General features: G+C 39.7%; 1 protein-coding gene across 10 annotated transcripts in view; it reads left to right on the top strand.

The window, feature by feature from the left end:
* The window catches only part of LOC128697460 (leucine-rich repeat-containing protein 40), a 75,703-nt gene that overhangs the window by 22,388 nt on the left and 35,526 nt on the right, over positions 1 to 17,789 (top strand). For all 10 annotated transcript variants that reach the window (XM_053789148.2, XM_053789152.2, XM_053789156.2 and 7 more), the window contains 2 exons: positions 5,272 to 5,468; positions 10,081 to 10,284. In XM_053789148.2, the coding sequence (XP_053645123.1) occupies positions 5,272 to 5,468; positions 10,081 to 10,284 (401 nt within the window). The remainder of the gene's footprint in view (positions 1 to 5,271; positions 5,469 to 10,080; positions 10,285 to 17,789) is intronic.

Raw genomic sequence — 17,789 nt, 5'->3', positions numbered from 1 at the left:
AGGGAGAAGGAGGAGAGGTTATCTCTGCCACCATCACTACCACCTTCTACCACAACCACTACCACCCTCTACCACCATCACAACCACTACCACCCTCTACCACCATCACTACCACCCTCTACCACCATCACTACCACCCTCTACCACCATCACTACCTCCCTCTACCACCATCACTACCACCCTCTACCACCATCACTACCACCCTCTACCACCATCACTACCACCCTCTACCACCATCACTACCACCCTCTACCACCATCACTACCACCCTCTACCACCATCACTACCACCCTCTACCACCATCACTACCACCCTCTACCACCATCACTACCACCCTCTACCACCATCACTACCACCCTCTACCACCATCACTACCACCCTCTACCACAATCACTACCACCCTCTACAGGCATCACTACCACCCTCTACCACCATCACTACCACCCTCTACCACCATCACTACCACCCTCTACCACCATCACTACCACCCTCTACCACCATCACTACCACCCTCTACCACCATCACTACCACCCTCTACCACCATCACTACCACCCTCTACCACCATCACTACCACCCTCTACTAGCATCACTACCACCCTCTACCACCATCACTACCACCCTCTACCACCATCACTACCACCCTCTACCACCATCACTACCACCCTCTACCACCATCACTACCACCCTCTACCACCATCACTACCACCCTCTACCACCATCACTACCACCCTCTACCACCATCACTACCACCCTCTACCACCATCACCACCACCCTCTACCACAATCACTAACCCTCTACCACCTTCTACCACCATCACTACCACCCTCTACCACCATCACAACCACTACCACCCTCTACCACCATCACAACCACTACCACCTTCTACCACCATCACAACCACTACCACCATCACAACCACTACCACCTTCTACCACCATCACTACCACCCTCTACCACCATCACTACCACCCTCTACCACCATCACTACCACCCTCTACCACCATCACTACCACCCTCTACCACCATCATCACCACCCTCTACCACAATCACTAACCCTCTACCACCTTCTACCATCATCACTACCACCCTCTACCACCATCACTACCACCCTCTACCACCATCACTACCACCCTCTACCACCATCACTACCACCCTCTACCACAATCACTAACCCTCTACCACCTTCTACCACCATCACTACCACCCTCTACCACCATCACAACCACTACCACCCTCTACCACCATCACAACCACTACCACCTTCTACCACCATCACAACCACTACCACCTTCTACCACCATCACAACCACTACCACCATCACTACCACCCTCTACCACCATCACTACCACCCTCTACCACCATCGCTACCACTGCTACCCTCTACCATAATCACTAACATCCTCTACCACCTTCTACCACAATCACTAACATCCTCTACCACCTTCTACTACCATCACTACCACCCTCTGCCACCATCACTACCATCCTCTACCACCATCACAACCACTACCAGCCTCTACTACCATCACTACCACCCTCTATGAGTAACAAAGGCAGACTGAGTCACGAACGTATGAGTGGCCACGTCCCACGGGCAGGCAGACGCACTTGGTATGGATGATTTCCGAGCGGATGTATGAAAAAGGGGAAATTTCGCCGAAAAAAGTGGTTGAAAACTGAATTGTATAATACTCGGACCAGACGAAAACTGGGGTTCCACTGTATTTTTAATTATTTTTTATATGCTGGCTGTCTCCTACCAACGTAGGGAGACCTGAAAAACAAAGCAAGACATTCACAATAATTTATTCAATAGCTGCCTTGCCAGAAGTGGGCTGACATCACAATTTAAATGGCTCTCAGAATTGTAACATCCTCATTCCTCTTTCAGATTAGAGACACTATATTTTTTACCTCCCTGAGTTAAAGTCCAGCTAACCAGTTTTCCTGACACCCTTCACACTTCAGTTGCAAATTAAGCCATGAAAACTGTATATATATACTTTTTTTACCACACTGACCATCTCCATCCAAGGCTCAAACAAGCATGCTAGATGCTAAAGCCCCGAGTACTCTAAACCTCCTTTACCCCTTCCCTCCAACCCTTCCTGGGACATCCCCTACCTCTCTTTCCTTTCACCCCTACTTTGTACACCTTAGTCATTGTATTCTACTCCATCTTCTCTAAATACCCAAACTACCTCAGTTCCTCCTCGGCCCTCTGAATTATTCCTTTGTATTTTTATTTTTTTTTTTTTTTTTTTTTTTTTTTTTCAACAAGTCGGTCGTCTCCCACCGAGGCAGGGTGACCCAAAAAAAAGAAAGAAAATCCCCAAAAAGAAAATACTTTCATCATCATTCAACACTTTCACTCAGATCACAACATAATTGAGGTTCAGTCATGTATGCGCGGAGCCCCAGACCGACATAATGAGATTAGTCACGAGGGAGCATTCACCAAATTCAACTTCAATAACAAAAACATAAAGTGGGACCAAGTAAACCAAGTCCTAACCGATATAAGCTGGGAAGATATACTAAGCAACACAGACCCCAACTTATGCCTAGAACAGATTAACTCGGTAGCACTCGATGTATGCACAAGGCTTATTCCTCTAAGAAAAAGGAGGAGTAGATGTAAAACAGAAAGAGACAGGCGCTCCCTTTACAGGCGACGGAAAAGAATAACAGAGCGGCTAAAAGAGGTCAATATATCTGAAATGCGTAGGGAGACACTGGTCAGAGAAATAGCAAGCATCGAACTTAAGCTAAAAGAATCCTTTAGGAGTCAGGAATCGCGGGAAGAACTAAAAGCCATAAATGAAATCGAAAGAAACCCAAAGTATTTCTTCTCCTATGCCAAATCAAAATCGAGAACAACGTCCAGTATTGGGCCCCTACTTAAACAAGATGGGTCCTACACAGATGACAACAAGGAAATGAGTGAGCTACTCAAGTCCCAATATGACTCAGTTTTTAGCAAGCCGCTAACCAGACTGAGAGTCGAAGATCAAAATGAATTTTTTATGAGAGAGCCACAAAATTTGATTAACACAAGCCTATCCGATGTTATCCTGACGCCAAATGACTTCGAACAGGCGATAAATGACATGCCCATGCACTCTGCCCCAGGGCCAGACTCATGGAACTCTGTGTTCATCAAGAACTGCAAGAAGCCCCTATCACGAGCCTTTTCCATCCTATGGAGAGGGAGCATGGACACGGGGGTCGTCCCACAGTTACTAAAAACAACAGACATAGCGCCACTCCACAAAGGGGGCAGTAAAGCAACAGCAAAGAACTACAGACCAATAGCACTAACATCCCATATCATAAAAATCTTTGAAAGGGTCCTAAGAAGCAAGATCACCACGCATCTAGAAACCCATCAGTTACACAACCCAGGGCAACATGGGTTTAGAACAGGTCGCTCCTGTCTGTCTCAACTATTGGACCACTACGACAAGGTCCTAAATGCACTAGAAGACAAAAAGAATGCAGATGTAATATATACAGACTTTGCAAAAGCCTTCGACAAGTGTGACCATGGCGTAATAGCGCACAAAATGGGTGCTAAAGGAATAACAGGAAAAGTCGGTCGATGGATCTATAATTTCCTCACTAACAGAACACAGAGAGTAGTCGTCAACAGAGTAAAGTCCGAGGCAGCTACGGTGAAAAGCTCTGTTCCACAAGGCACAGTACTCGCTCCCATCTTGTTCCTCATCCTTATATCCGACATAGACAAGGATGTCAGCCACAGCACCGTGTCTTCCTTTGCAGATGACACCCGAATCTGCATGACAGTGTCTTCCATTGCAGACACTGCAAAGCTCCAGGCAGACATCAACCAAATCTTTCAGTGGGCTGCAGAAAACAATATGAAGTTCAACGATGAGAAATTTCAATTACTCAGATATGGTAAACATGAGGAAATTAAATCTTCATCAGAGTACAAAACAAATTCTGGCCACAAAATAGAGCGAAACACCAACGTCAAAGACCTGGGAGTGATCATGTCGGAGGATCTCACCTTCAAGGACCATAACATTGTATCAATCGCATCTGCTAGAAAAATGACAGGATGGATAATGAGAACCTTCAAAACTAGGGAGGCCAAGCCCATGATGACACTCTTCAGGTCACTTGTTCTATCTAGGCTGGAATATTGCTGCACACTAACAGCACCTTTCAAGGCAGGTGAAATTGCCGACCTAGAAAATGTACAGAGAACTTTCACGGCCCGCATAACGGAGATAAAACACCTCAATTATTGGGAGCGCTTGAGGTTCCTAAACCTGTATTCCCTGGAACGCAGGAGGGAGAGATACATGATTATATACACCTGGAAAATCCTAGAGGGACTAGTACCGAACTTGCACACGAAAATCACCCACTACGAAAGCAAAAGACTTGGCAGACGATGCACCATCCCCCCAATGAAAAGCAGGGGTGTCACTAGCACGTTAAGAGACCATACAATAAGTGTCAGGGGCCCGAGACTGTTCAACTGCCTCCCAGCACACATAAGGGGGATTACCAACAGACCCCTGGCAGTCTTCAAGCTGGCACTGGACAAGCACCTAAAGTCAGTTCCGGATCAGCCGGGCTGTGGCTCGTATGTTGGTTTGCGTGCAGCCAGCAGCAACAGCCTGGTTGATCAGGCTCTGATCCACCAGGAGGCCTGGTCTCAGACCGGGCCGCGGGGGCGTTGACCCCCGAAACTCTCTCCAGGTAAACTCCAGGTAAACACTCACACATTATCACTGCTTTTGCAGAGGTGCTCAGAATACAACAGCTTAGAAGCATATACGTATAGAGATACACAACATATCCCTCCAAACTGCCAATATTTTTATTGGTGTATGATATTAATATATTTGATATTTTCTATCGTACATGAAAAAGAAATTTGCAAAAAAAAAAAGGGGGGGGGTACTGGGATTTGAGGTTACACCTCAAATCCCATTTTGACTACAATTTAAAAATTAAATGAAGCTGATGAAGAATAATTTGAAGTTGTGAGTGTATCTTTTAGAGATTTCTAAATATCTGTAAGGCTAAATTATGGTAGTAAATCCTTGATAGTGAGTGTGGTTGATAAGTAAAAGACAGTTCTGTAACCAGTGGACTTTGTCCAGTGTTTCCAAATCATTTAACCCAGCAGATTTTGTCCCATATTTCTGAAGCATTGTACATTAAAATGAGGTCTATTAAATCAAGAGTTTATTGCATTGCATGTGGGTAAAATATTTTTTTTTCCAGTGCCTGATAAGGTGTATCATATTCATGAGATGGATGCGGAAGAGGCAAAGAAGTTGACAATGAATATGACAATGGATGGCAATGAAGATGACCGCTGGTGGGAGCAAACAGACCTTACCCGGCTTTATCTTTCATCAAATCGTCTTAGCAGCATATCTCAGAAGATAAGCAATCTCCTTTCTCTTCAGGTTTTAGATGTAAGACAATTTCTTAATTAGCTTTAATTCATTCCTTATTTGAAAATTAAGTTGGAGTATTCAGCATGATTTTTCAGTTTTGGGGTATTTTAAGTGTACACTATATGGAAAATGGGGATAAAAGAGAGAGTATGAATTATAGGAAAAGAAGCCTATTGAGTGAACCACGTAAAGTGTACAGTGGAATTATTATTGAAAAAGTTAAGAATGGAGCAGGAAGTTAGATTGAAGAAGGGTAGTGGATGTGTAGATCATTTGTTGACTTTGAATTGTTGGTGAACAGTACATACTTAGATTATGGATTAGAACAGGCATATAATGGGGGGGCAGTGTTGCAGATGTATGGAATAGGTAGTAGGTACGAAAAGGAGTAAATAGTTTTATAGAGAAAGTGAAGCTGAGGTTAGGATATGTATGAAAGAAAGAAACTGTTTTCAGAAGGGAATTATTTTCCATTAAAAGGGCCTTAGACTGGGATGTGTTATATCATCATGGTTGTTAAATATATTTATAGAATGGGTTGCAAAAAAAAAAAAAAAAAAAGTGAATGGTAGGGGTGTTGGGAGGGTAAAGGTGAAGGACTGAAAGGTAATGAGTTTGATGTATAGTGAGCATTGTAGAGTTACTATTTCTCAGTGACACAGTCCTTTACAGAAGGTTATTGCAAGAATTGGGAAGGTGTGTAAAAGAAGAAAATTAAAAGTGAACATAGAAAAGAGCAAGGTGATAGGAATAACAAAAAAATTAGACAATAATTTACTGGATATTAGATTGGAGGGAGAGAGTATGGAGGAAGTGAATGTGTTTTGTAATAGAGTATATTGGTGCTAACCCTTTTATATAGATTTGAGGCATAGTCTTTAAAACTTGCAGTGAGGAGACTGGAGACAGTGGAGATGTGTCTGAGAGCAATGTGTGGTGCCAATATTAACCCCTTGAGGGTCCGTGCCGTAGATCTACGGATTTACGTTGAAGGTCCAAACCGTAGATCTACGTCATGAGCTCAGCTCACTCTGATACACTGTAAGCGGTAAATTTGGGCCTAGATATGAGAGAATACATCTATGTGGTATGTGTGCACCACATAAAACAAATCCTGCAGCACACAGTGCATAATGAGAGAAAAAAACTGAGACCGTAATTTTTTATTAAAACAGCAACTTTGCAGTGTTTTTTCGTATGTTTTTTATAGTTGTATTTGCGATTTCTTGGTCCCATTTGATAGAATGGACAAAATATTACAGAAACAGAGATGACTTTGATTTGTTTTAGTACTGAAAAATGGCTTGCTTGAAACTGAGCTCAAATTAGCAGAAATGTTAAATTTTTGCCGATGTTCAAGAGTAAACAAATGGCCTCACACATCTAATAAATGCCAGCTGGTGCATCTAATATACGTTCACAAATGTGCTGATATTATTTATACAATTATTACAATATTGCATGACAGTAAATCTTCCATTTTTTGGTTTGAAGAAAATTCACTATGTGAATTAAAAATGAAAATGGAATTCATTTGTAAAGCCTGGAAACATAACTAATGAACAGAGGAAATGTTAGTTTAGTGCCAGGAATGCCTGCATTGTTTATTCTGTACCCTATTTTGAAATTGGAATATTTTAACTTTGCACTAAATTGGCCAAATTACCAATTTCCAATCACTTTATTTTGTACTTGAAACAGATGAGATGGCGATTTCTTGTGCTCACTTGATAGAATAGAAGTAATATTAGTGAAATAGCTAAGAATTTGGTCGACTGGAATAAAGTAATTGGCCTAAAATGGGAGTCAAAGTTGCCGATGTGTAAATATCGCTGACACATCAAAATTCGCGAGAGTATAATTTCGTCAATTTTCCATCAAATTTTGCACTTTTCGTTTTATTACCTTCAGAAAAAGATTCTCTACCATTTCATAAGAAAAAATAACAAAATAATTTTTTGAAAATTCTTGGACCCTGGTGTGCACTTTGAAATTTGGCCTTTGGACCCTGAAAGGGTTAAGCAGAGAAATGGGTGCACAGAAATTTGAAGACAGTGTAGGATTACAAAAGGTGTATTTCAAAATGTAGAGGAGGGGTTGTTGAGGTGGTTAAGATGTTTAAAAAAGATGAAGAAAAATTGGATAGTGAAGATGGTGTAAATCTGGGGTAGAGGGAAGGAGATGTAGGGATCATCCAAGGAAGGGTTGGATGGAGTGGAAGAAGATTCTAAGTGGTAGAAAGTTGAGTATCCAGCAGGGATGTGTGAACATGTTAGATCCAGAGTAAGGGAGACAAATTGTTTTAGGGTTTGATGTGTTGTTGAAGTGTGAAGAGGGTAACATTTATGAAGGAATTCATGAAAATTGGTTATCTAGACTTTAGTTGTGGAAACAGCATGTATGGTGCCTGCTTTCTGAAGGAGGGGTAGGGATGTTGCTGTTGAAGGGTTGTCTGAATTGTAATGTCTGTATACTTCTGCCAAAACATCTGTTGACTGAATGATGGTGATATTATTTCCTTTTTTGGGGTAACCTTAGTTTGGTGTGAGATGACTGATATGGTAAAAAAGAAAAACCATTATCTGGGCTTAGAGAATGGCAAACTTTAATTTCTGTACATGAATAAAGTGTTTAGCAATAAAAGTTGGCAAGTGTATGACATACTTTGCAATATGTTTCCATGATATTGGATATCCATTCACCAGTTCTTTCCAGGTTAGTGTAAATTAGTGGCTCTTTCCTTAAGTACTTTTTAATTGTTAGTACAAGTTTCTGGTAATACTGATTCTTGGAGTTCTAAGAACTGCTGTGTAGTACATCATGAAGCTCCAATAATTTTATATTGGCATTTACTGATAGGTTAACTACACAATGCATACAAGTGTTGATCATAATGTGAAAAAGATTTTGCATCCCATTTTGTGTTGTCAGTGTGTAGAGTTTTAGTCCTGATAAAAGTTGCAAAGGATTGAAATAATAGGATAGTATTTGATATAAGTTTTCATTTTTGTGGAGATACATAATATGCATTAAAGGCTATTTGGTACAGGTCCGCCATCACTAATCTGGCAATCAACAATCCGGTTCCATCAGTAATCCGGCACTAACTTTGGCTGGTATAATTTCAAATTTCCGGGGTCACCACACCAACATGCCCTTACTGTTTGGTGGCACCTGCTTCATAAGTCATTCCAGTTTCTTTTTTTCCATTTTTTGTTATAATCTGCTCACTTTTAGCCCTATCCATGCTTCTAATGAATAAAAGAAATGCTTCTCGTTGTGTAAAGCACATACACCATACATTGTCCAGACAAGATCAGGTAGCTTTGAAGCCACTGTCGGTCGCCATGAGCTCAGCTCACTCAGATAAGCTGTGACTGGTAAATTTAGACCTACATATGAGAGAATAGGTCTGTGTGGTATGTGTGTACTATATAAAAAAAATCCTACAGCACACAGTGAATAATGAGAAAAAATTGCAACCACATTTTTGCTGTAAAACCGACTTTGTGGTGTATTTTCGTATGGTTTTTGTGGTTGTATTCTCATTTTTCTGGTCTCATTTAATAGAATGGAAGATATATTATTGAAATAGATATGATTTTGATTGGTTTCATGATGGAAAGTATCTTGGATTTGAGCTCAAAGTAGTGGAAATGTTCAATTTTTCCGATGTTCAAGAATAAACAAATGACATCACAGTCCAATACATGTCCAACTGGTTAGTCTAATATGCAGTCACAAATGGGTTGACATTATTTATACAATTATTACAATAATGCAGTAGTGTACATAACAGTAAATCTTCTATTTTTTGTGTGAATAAAACTTTAAAAAGGAAAGCAGGCGTAATATAAGAGGGGCCTGGAGACGTGACTAATTAACAGAGAAAATGTTATTCAGTGCCAGGAATGTCTGCATTGTTTATTCTGAACCCTATTTTGAAATTGGTATCTCTTGAAATTTGTGTGAAATTGTCTAAATTACTGATTTCTGATCACTTTATTGGGTAGTTGAAATAGGTAAATGGGTGGTTTCTTGTACTCAATCGACAAAATAGAAGAAATACTAGTGAAATAGCTTTGAGTTTGGTAGGCTGGAACATTGGAATGGGCCAAAAATAGGGCGTAAAGTGGGTGAAATCGCCAGTGCATAAATAATGCCGTTAGGTTAAGTGTATTCTAACTTAACCACTCTGTAATCCAGCAAAATCACTAATTTGGCACCCTACAGGTCCCGATGGTGCTGGATTAGTGATGGTCAACCTGTATAAGAAAGTGATGTTAGATATAAAAATATTTTTTAATTTTATGATTTATTACACATCATTGCATTCATGCAAACTATATCTTTGAATTGATTTTAAACTAGCGCCTCTTTGATGCTAAGTATATCATTCAGGTTCAGAAACTATACAAAATGAAAATGCTGTAACATAAGATCTTCATATATTTGCCTACTGTATACTGTAATGTAACCTGTCATTGTTTCATTAAACTTCAAACATGTAAGTAAGTAGTCTATTTTAGGATGTGATCCCGGAGAATGTACTTTTATAAAATTAATGTACAGGTCAGGGCTGGAATAATTTGGTATACACATTCTGAATTTTTCATGTGTAATATTTTAGCTTTCAGATAATTGTCTGACAACTCTGCCATCAACTTTTGGGGAACTAACATGCCTTCACCGCTTGAATCTTAGTCACAATCGTCTTGAAGAACTCCCAGCAGGCGTATTCCTTCTTCCTGATTTAAGATCTCTTCAGCTCGACCATAATAATCTCAAGACACTCTCAGAGGACTTGGGAAATTTGACTGTTCTAGAATACTTGGTAAAATATAATTTTGTTGGTATTTTGTGAGAGGATGTTGAGGTTAGGAGAGTCATTTGAAGTATGATGTCCACATTCTTTTTTTATAGAACAGCTATTGATTAAACCATGGTGAATGTGTTTCATTCTTTGGGTTGCATTATCTTGGTGGGAGTTGAGCAGGGTGGTAAAAAGAAAAATCTTAGTGTTTTATCATTCAAGATGCTAAATAGTTAAATGTATAGGAGTAAGTAGCATCAGTTACTAGTGTAACATTTACACAGGAAAAGTACAGTGGAACCTTGACTTACAAGTGCCCCAACATACGAGTTTTTCGAGATACAAGCTGTCCCTCAGTCGATTTTTTGCTCTGAGTTATGAGCCAAAATCCAAGTTACAAGCAAGCTTCCCGCTCAACCCACAACCCACACACCTCGCTTGTGTTTATCTATGATTTCATGCTTTAATTCCATGGACATCATCCTCTTTTTCTTCTCAGCACTGTCCTTTGCACTTACTTTCTTAGGACTCATGGTTAGAAAAGAGAAATTTGGCAAAATAACTGTATGGAAGAAGTGAATGTTTTCAGATATTTGGGAGTTGACGTATCAGCAGATGGATTTATGAAGGATGAGGTTAATCATAAAGTTGATGAGAGAAAAAAAGGTGAGTGGTGCGTTGAGGTATATCTGGAGACAAACAACGTTATCTATGGAGGCAAAGAAGGGAATGCATGAAAGTATAGTGATACCAGCACTCTTATATGGGTGTGAAGCTTGGGTTGTAAATGCTGCAGTGAGGCGGCAGTTGGAGGCAGTGGAGATGTCCTGTCTAAGGGCAATGTGTGGTGTAAATACTGTATTATGCAGAAAATTCAGAGTGTGGAAATTAGGAGTAGGTGTGGAGTTAATAAAAGTATTAGTCAGAGGGCTGAAGAGGGGTTGTTGAGGTGGTTTGGTCATTTAGAGAGCATGGATCAAAGTAGAATGACATGGAGAGCGTATAAATCTGTAGGGGAAGGAAAGCGGGTTAGGGGCCATCCTGGAAAGGGTTGGAGAGAGGGGGTAAAGGAGGTTTTGTGGGAGAGGGGCTTGGACTTCCAGCAAGCATGCGTGAGCATGTTAGATAGGAGTGAATGAAGATGAATGGTATTTGGGACCTGATGAGCTGTTGGATAGTGAGCAAGGTAATATTTAGTGAAAGGATTCAGGGAAACCGGTTATTTTATATAGCCGGACTTGAGTCCTGGAAATAGGAAGTGCAATGCCTGCACTTTAAAGGAGAGGTTTGGGATATTGGCAGTTTGGAGGGATATGTTGTGTATTCCTTATATGTATATGCTTCTAAACTGTTGTATTCTGAGCACCTCTGCAAAAACAGTAATTATGTGTGGGTGAAGTGAAAGTGTTGAATGATGATGAAAGTATTTTCTTTTTGGGGATTTTCTTTCTTTTTGGGTCATCCTGCCTCGATGGGAGACAGCTGATTTGTTAAAAAAAAAAAAAATGTACAAAACACAAGCAGACATGTAGACAGTGGACTGTGCCAACTAGTGGCAGCATTCTGAAGCTCCTCATTATTATTATTATTATAATTATTTTTTTTTAACAAGTTGGCCATCTCCCACCGAGGCAAGGTGACCCAAAAAGTAAGAAAAACTCCGTAAAGAAAATCCCCATAAAGAAAATACTTTCATCATCATTCAACACTTACACCTCATTCATACATAATCACTGTTTTTGCAGAGGTGCTCAGAGCACAACAGTTTAGAAGCATATATGTATAAAGATACACAACATATCCCTCCAAACTGTCAATATCCCAAACCCCTCCTTTAAAGTGCAGGCATTGTATTTCCCAAAAGCATGGTATTTCATCAAGGTTCCTTGATGTTGGTAAGGGGCTCTTGATCTAGGGAATTGGAGCTGTGCTCCAGTTCCCTAAATTAATAATAATAATATTGGTGGATAAAAGGTTGATGGGTAGGCTCCAGGATGTACATGCTTATAGAGGGGCAATTGATATATTGGATCATTATTTAGTTGTAGCTACAGTTAGAGTAAGAGGTAGAAGGTGGCAACAACAAGTAAGAGGGAGGTGAAAGTGTATAAACTAAGGGAGGAGGAAGTTCGGGCGAGATATAAGCGACTATTGGCAGAAAGGTGGGCTAGTGCAAAGATGAGTAGTAGGGGGGGGGTTGAAGAGGGTTGGAATAGTTTTAAAAATGCAGTATTAGAATGTGGGGCAGAAGTTTGTGGTTATAGGAGGGTGGGGGCAGGAGGAAAGAGGAGTGATTGGTGGAATGATGAAGTAAAGGGTGTGATAAAAGAGAAAAAGGTAGCTTATGAGAGGTTTTTACAAAGCAGAAGTGTTATAAGAAGAGCAGAGTATATGGAGAGTAAAAGAAAGGTGAAGAGAGTGGTGAGAGAGTGCAAAAGGAGAGCAGATGATAGAGTGGGAGAGGCACTGTCAAGAAATTTTAATGAAAATAAGAAAAAATTTTGGAGTGAGTTAAACAAGTTAGGAAAGCCTAGGGAAAGTATGGATTTGTCAGTTAAAAACAGAGTAGGGGAGTTAGTAGATGGGGAGAGGGAGGTATTAGGTAGATGGCGAGAATATTTTGAGGAACTTTTAAATGTTGAGGAAGAAAGGGAGGCGGTAATTTCATGCATTGGCCAGGGAGGTATACCATGTTTTAGGAGTGAAGAAGAGCAGAATGTAAGTGTGGTGGAGGTACGTGAGGCATTACGTAGAATGAAAGGGGGTAAAGCAGCTGGAACTGATGGGATCATGACAGAAATGTTAAAAGCAGGGGGGGATATAGTGTTGGAGTGGTTGGTATTTTTGTTTAATAAATGTATGAAAGAGGGGAAGGTACCTAGGGATTGGCAGAGAGCATGTATAGTCCCTTTATATAAAGGGAAAGGGGACAAAAGAGATTGTAAAAATTATAGAGGAATAAGTTTACTGAGTATGCCAGGAAAAGTATACGGTAGGGTTATAATTGAAAGAATTAGAGGTAAGACAGAATGTAGGACTGCGGATGAGCAGGGAGGCTTCAGAGTGGGTAGGGGATGTGTAGATCAAGTGTTTACATTGAAGCATATATGTGAACAGTATTTAGATAAAGGTAGGGAAGTTTTTATTGCATTTATGGATTTAGAAAAGGCATATGATAGAGTGGATAGAGGAGCAATGTGGCAGATGTTGCAAGTATATGGAATAGGTGGTAAGTTTCTAAATGCTGTAAAGAGCTTTTATGAGGATAGTGAAGCTCAGGTTAGGGTGTGTAGAAGAGAGGGAGAATACTTCCCGGTAAAAGTAGGTCTTAGACAGGGATGTGTAATGTCACCATGGTTGTTTAATATATTTATAGATGGGGTTGTAAAAGAAGTAAATACTAGGGTGTTCGGGAGAGGGGTGGGATTAAATTATGGGGAATCAAATTCAAAATGGGAATTGACACAGTTACTTTTTGCTGATGATACTGTGCTTATGGGAGATTCTAAAGAAAAATTGCAAAGGTTAGTGGATGAGTTTGGGAATGTGTGTAAAGGTAGAAAGTTGAAAGTGAACATAGAAAAGAGTAAGGTGATGAGGGTGTCAAATGATTTAGATAAAGAAAAATTGGATATCAAATTGGGGAGGAGGAGTATGGAAGAAGTGAATGTTTTCAGATACTTGGGAGTTGACGTGTCGGCGGATGGATTTATGAAGGATGAGGTTAATTATAGAATTGATGAGGGAAAAAAGGTGAGTGGTGCGTTGAGGTATATGTGGAGTCAAAAAACGTTATCTATGGAGGCAAAGAAGGGAATGTATGAAAGTATAGTAGTACCAACACTCTTATATGGGTGTGAAGCTTGGGTGGTAAATGCAGCAGCGAGGAGACGGTTGGAGGCAGTGGAGATGTCCTGTTTAAGGGCAATGTGTGGTGTAAATATTATGCAGAAAATTCGGAGTGTGGAAATTAGGAGAAGGTGTGGAGTTAATAAAAGTATTAGTCAGAGGGCAGAAGAGGGGTTGTTGAGGTGGTTTGGTCATTTAGAGAGAATGGATCAAAGTAGAATGACATGGAAAGCATATAAATCTATAGGGGAAGGAAGGCGGGGTAGGGGTCGTCCTCGAAAGGGTTGGAGAGAGGGGGTAAAGGAGGTTTTGTGGGCAAGGGGCTTGGACTTCCAGCAAGCGTGCATGAGCGTGTTAGATAGGAGTGAATGGAGACGAATGGTACTTGGGACCTGACGATCTGTTGGAGTGTGAGCAGGGTAATATTTAGTGAAGGGATTCAGGGAAACCGGATATTTTCATATAGTCGGACTTGAGTCCTGGAAATGGGAAGTACAATGCCTGCACTTTAAAGGAGGGGTTTGGGATATTGGCAGTTTGGAAGGATATGTTGTGTATCTTTATATGTGTATACTTCTAGACTGTTGTATTCTGAGCACCTCTGCAAAAACAGTGATAATGTGCGAGTGTGGTGAAAGTGTTGAATGATGATGAAAGTATTTTCTTTTTGGGGATTTTCTTTCTTTTTTGGGTCACCCTGCCTCGGTGGGAGACGGCCGACTTGTTGAAAAAAAAAAAAAAATAATAATAATAATGAGGAGCTTCAGAATGCCACCACTAGTTGGCACAGTGCACTGTTTACCTGTTGGCTTGCATTTTGTACAGTTATTTTGCCAAATTTCTTTTTTCTAACGATAAGTCCTAAGAAAGTAAGTGCAAAGGACAGTGCTGAGAAGAAAAAGAGGATGATGTCCATTGAATTAAAGCATGAAATCATAGATAAACACGAGTGAGGTGTGCAAGTGTGGCAAGTAACCTATCTTTTCTAACCTCCACCTCTCCCAGCGTACCTACACTTTATAAAACAGTTTATTTTTTTACATTCTCCATTATGTTTTTATACAATATTTCTTATTTATAAATACATTGTTTCAGTGTTTTCCTTATGAAACTAGTGATCAAGTGCAGTTAGCCTCACAAACACTGTTTTCAGAAAGGGAAGAAGGGGAAGATGTGGTCAGTGGGGGAGTGGGAGGCTCTGCCACCATTCCCCATATTATGGCCTATTTTATTCATTCTACAGTATATATCATGTTTTTGTTATTTATATTGTTTATTATGTCATATTACATCAATTGTGATAGATAAATAAGCTGTAGAATTGATATTAGCGTTATATTTAAGTATTTTGTCCTGCCTCCCGAGAGCAGGAATTCCACTGGAACTGATTAATTTCATTTCAGTTAATTTAAATGAGGAAAATTGATTTGATATACGAGCAAATTGAGTTACGAGCTAGGTCACAGAACGGATTAAACTTGTAAGTTGAGGTCCCACTGTGTTCTCATGACTATATGCATACTTTAATGTATACCAGTAAGGACAGAAATAAGTGTGCTTATATACAGTACTTGGCAAGTGGAGGATCTTTTGGGGAATTTAAGTGGTGGAGTGAAGCAATTATTTCTTGCTGAAACTCCCTTCAGTGGAGATGGATTAATGCTGGTGAAGGGCTCTTAATACAATAAAGTGGAGCTGGCCTCTCCTTGGATTAAATCTGATTACTTCCCATTCCCCAAGGTGATATATAATTCCTATGGAAATAGCACTCTCAGCATGAAATAAAGAATATATCAGTTCGTGCTGAGACTGAGGCCAAACTAAAATTAAGAGATTCATGAATCAGAGACCATAAAAATTGTAAAGAAGAGTAACCTTGCTGTAGTATATTCATGGGAAATGGCTAACTACTTAAAGGTCATTCAGTGCCTGGGGAATGGGAAGTAATCATATTTTATCAATGGAAAGTGAAGGGTATCCACTTCCTTTGATCAAGATCCCTTCACCAACATCAGAGTTTACCCATTGAAGGGATAGTAAGAGACAGTGACTTAAAAAACAAGATTAGACACACAGTAGTACATTATCCCAACTTCAAACATTACACCATGGTGCCTTTTGTTTACACCAATACTGATCTTTGCTTGCTGCTGAATTTCCAGACTGTGCACCAGTTTTGTGAGTAAACTAAAAAAAAGTAAACTAGAAATTGCTATATCATTATATCTGGCTCTTCAAAGAAGATTAAGAGATACACAAGTAATTGAAAAGGGAATTTGAAAAAAAAAAACTTCACTTAGACAAATATATGACACAGTAAGCTTTAGTTTTGAAAATATTGGATATCACTAGCATTATTTTGTTATTTAAAAATAGAACAAGAGAGAGAGAGAGAGAGAGAGAGAGAGATACCACTGCCTAAAAAAGTTAGTTTGGCTTTTTCTTATTTACCATACCAGTGACCTCGCTGAGTCTTACCCTTAACCCTTTGACTGTCGCGGCCGTATATATATGTCTTACGAGGTATCGTGTGTGACGTATATATACTCATAAATTCTAGCGGCTTCAAATCAAGCAGGAGAAAGCTGGTAGGCCCACATGTGAGAGAATGGGTCTGTGTGGTCAGTGTGCACCATAAAAAAAAAAATCCTGGAGCATGCAGTGCATAATGAGAAAAAAAAAACTCCGACCATTTTTTTTAATTAACCCTTTCAGGGTCCAAGGCCAAAATCTGAAGTCACGCACCAGTGTCCAAGAAATTTTGAAAAAAAAAAAAAAAATTATTTTTTCTTACAGAATTAAAGAGCATATTTTTGTGAAGGTAATAAAACAAAAAAAATTAGAATCTGATCAGTACTTACCGAGATACAGTGCCAAGAAGTTTATAGAAAATGATGTGGTGGTGGCAACATCGACGAATTCCACATACGGGTATTATATTATTTTGTTGTTTTAGTTGTTTTTTCTTTTCTTTTCCAATTTTTTTCTATTCCTACTAACATTTGGGGCCTGAGAGACCAATACTGTATATAATTGATATATATAAACTCTCTGTATTGAACACAATAACCGCACTAAAGTTATTATCATATTATTGTTTACCACTGTTGTTTATTACAATAAACATGCACAAATATTGTATAATACTAATGTTCTATCATATATTTACATATTTACAATCAGTGGACATGGTTTTAGAACTGCTGGAGCTTGTGGAACTCCTTGAAACAAGGCACCATGCACAGAGGCACCTTACATTCCTCGCACATAAACCGAGTGTCTTTGCGTCTTTGTTGCCGTCGTTTTGTTTGTGCACAGACAATGCATCTCTTCTGAGCAAATTTCTTTTGAGTTGAAGGAAGCTGTATTATGAAATGATCACCTTCTCTCCTCAAACGCTTGGGTATATCGTGATGAATTCGAGGACCATGTTGTATTGCAGGTGTTGTTACCTGGTACTTCACTATGAGTTGTCTGACAACAGACAAACAAAATTCACCATACGGTGGTCTGTTACCAGTCTTTATTTGGTAATATTATATGCATTCAGCATTGAAATGTCCATGAGATGGAAGAAAAGTTTCATGTACCACTTGTAACTCTTACGAACACAGTCAACAAAACCAATCTGCATGTCACACTTGTCAACCAAGCGCATGTTTTGTGTATAATCAATC

This window comes from Cherax quadricarinatus, chromosome 44, assembly GCF_038502225.1.
Source record: "Cherax quadricarinatus isolate ZL_2023a chromosome 44, ASM3850222v1, whole genome shotgun sequence".
Classification (NCBI taxonomy): domain Eukaryota; kingdom Metazoa; phylum Arthropoda; class Malacostraca; order Decapoda; family Parastacidae; genus Cherax; species Cherax quadricarinatus.
This window is presented reverse-complemented; position numbering and strand designations above follow the sequence as displayed.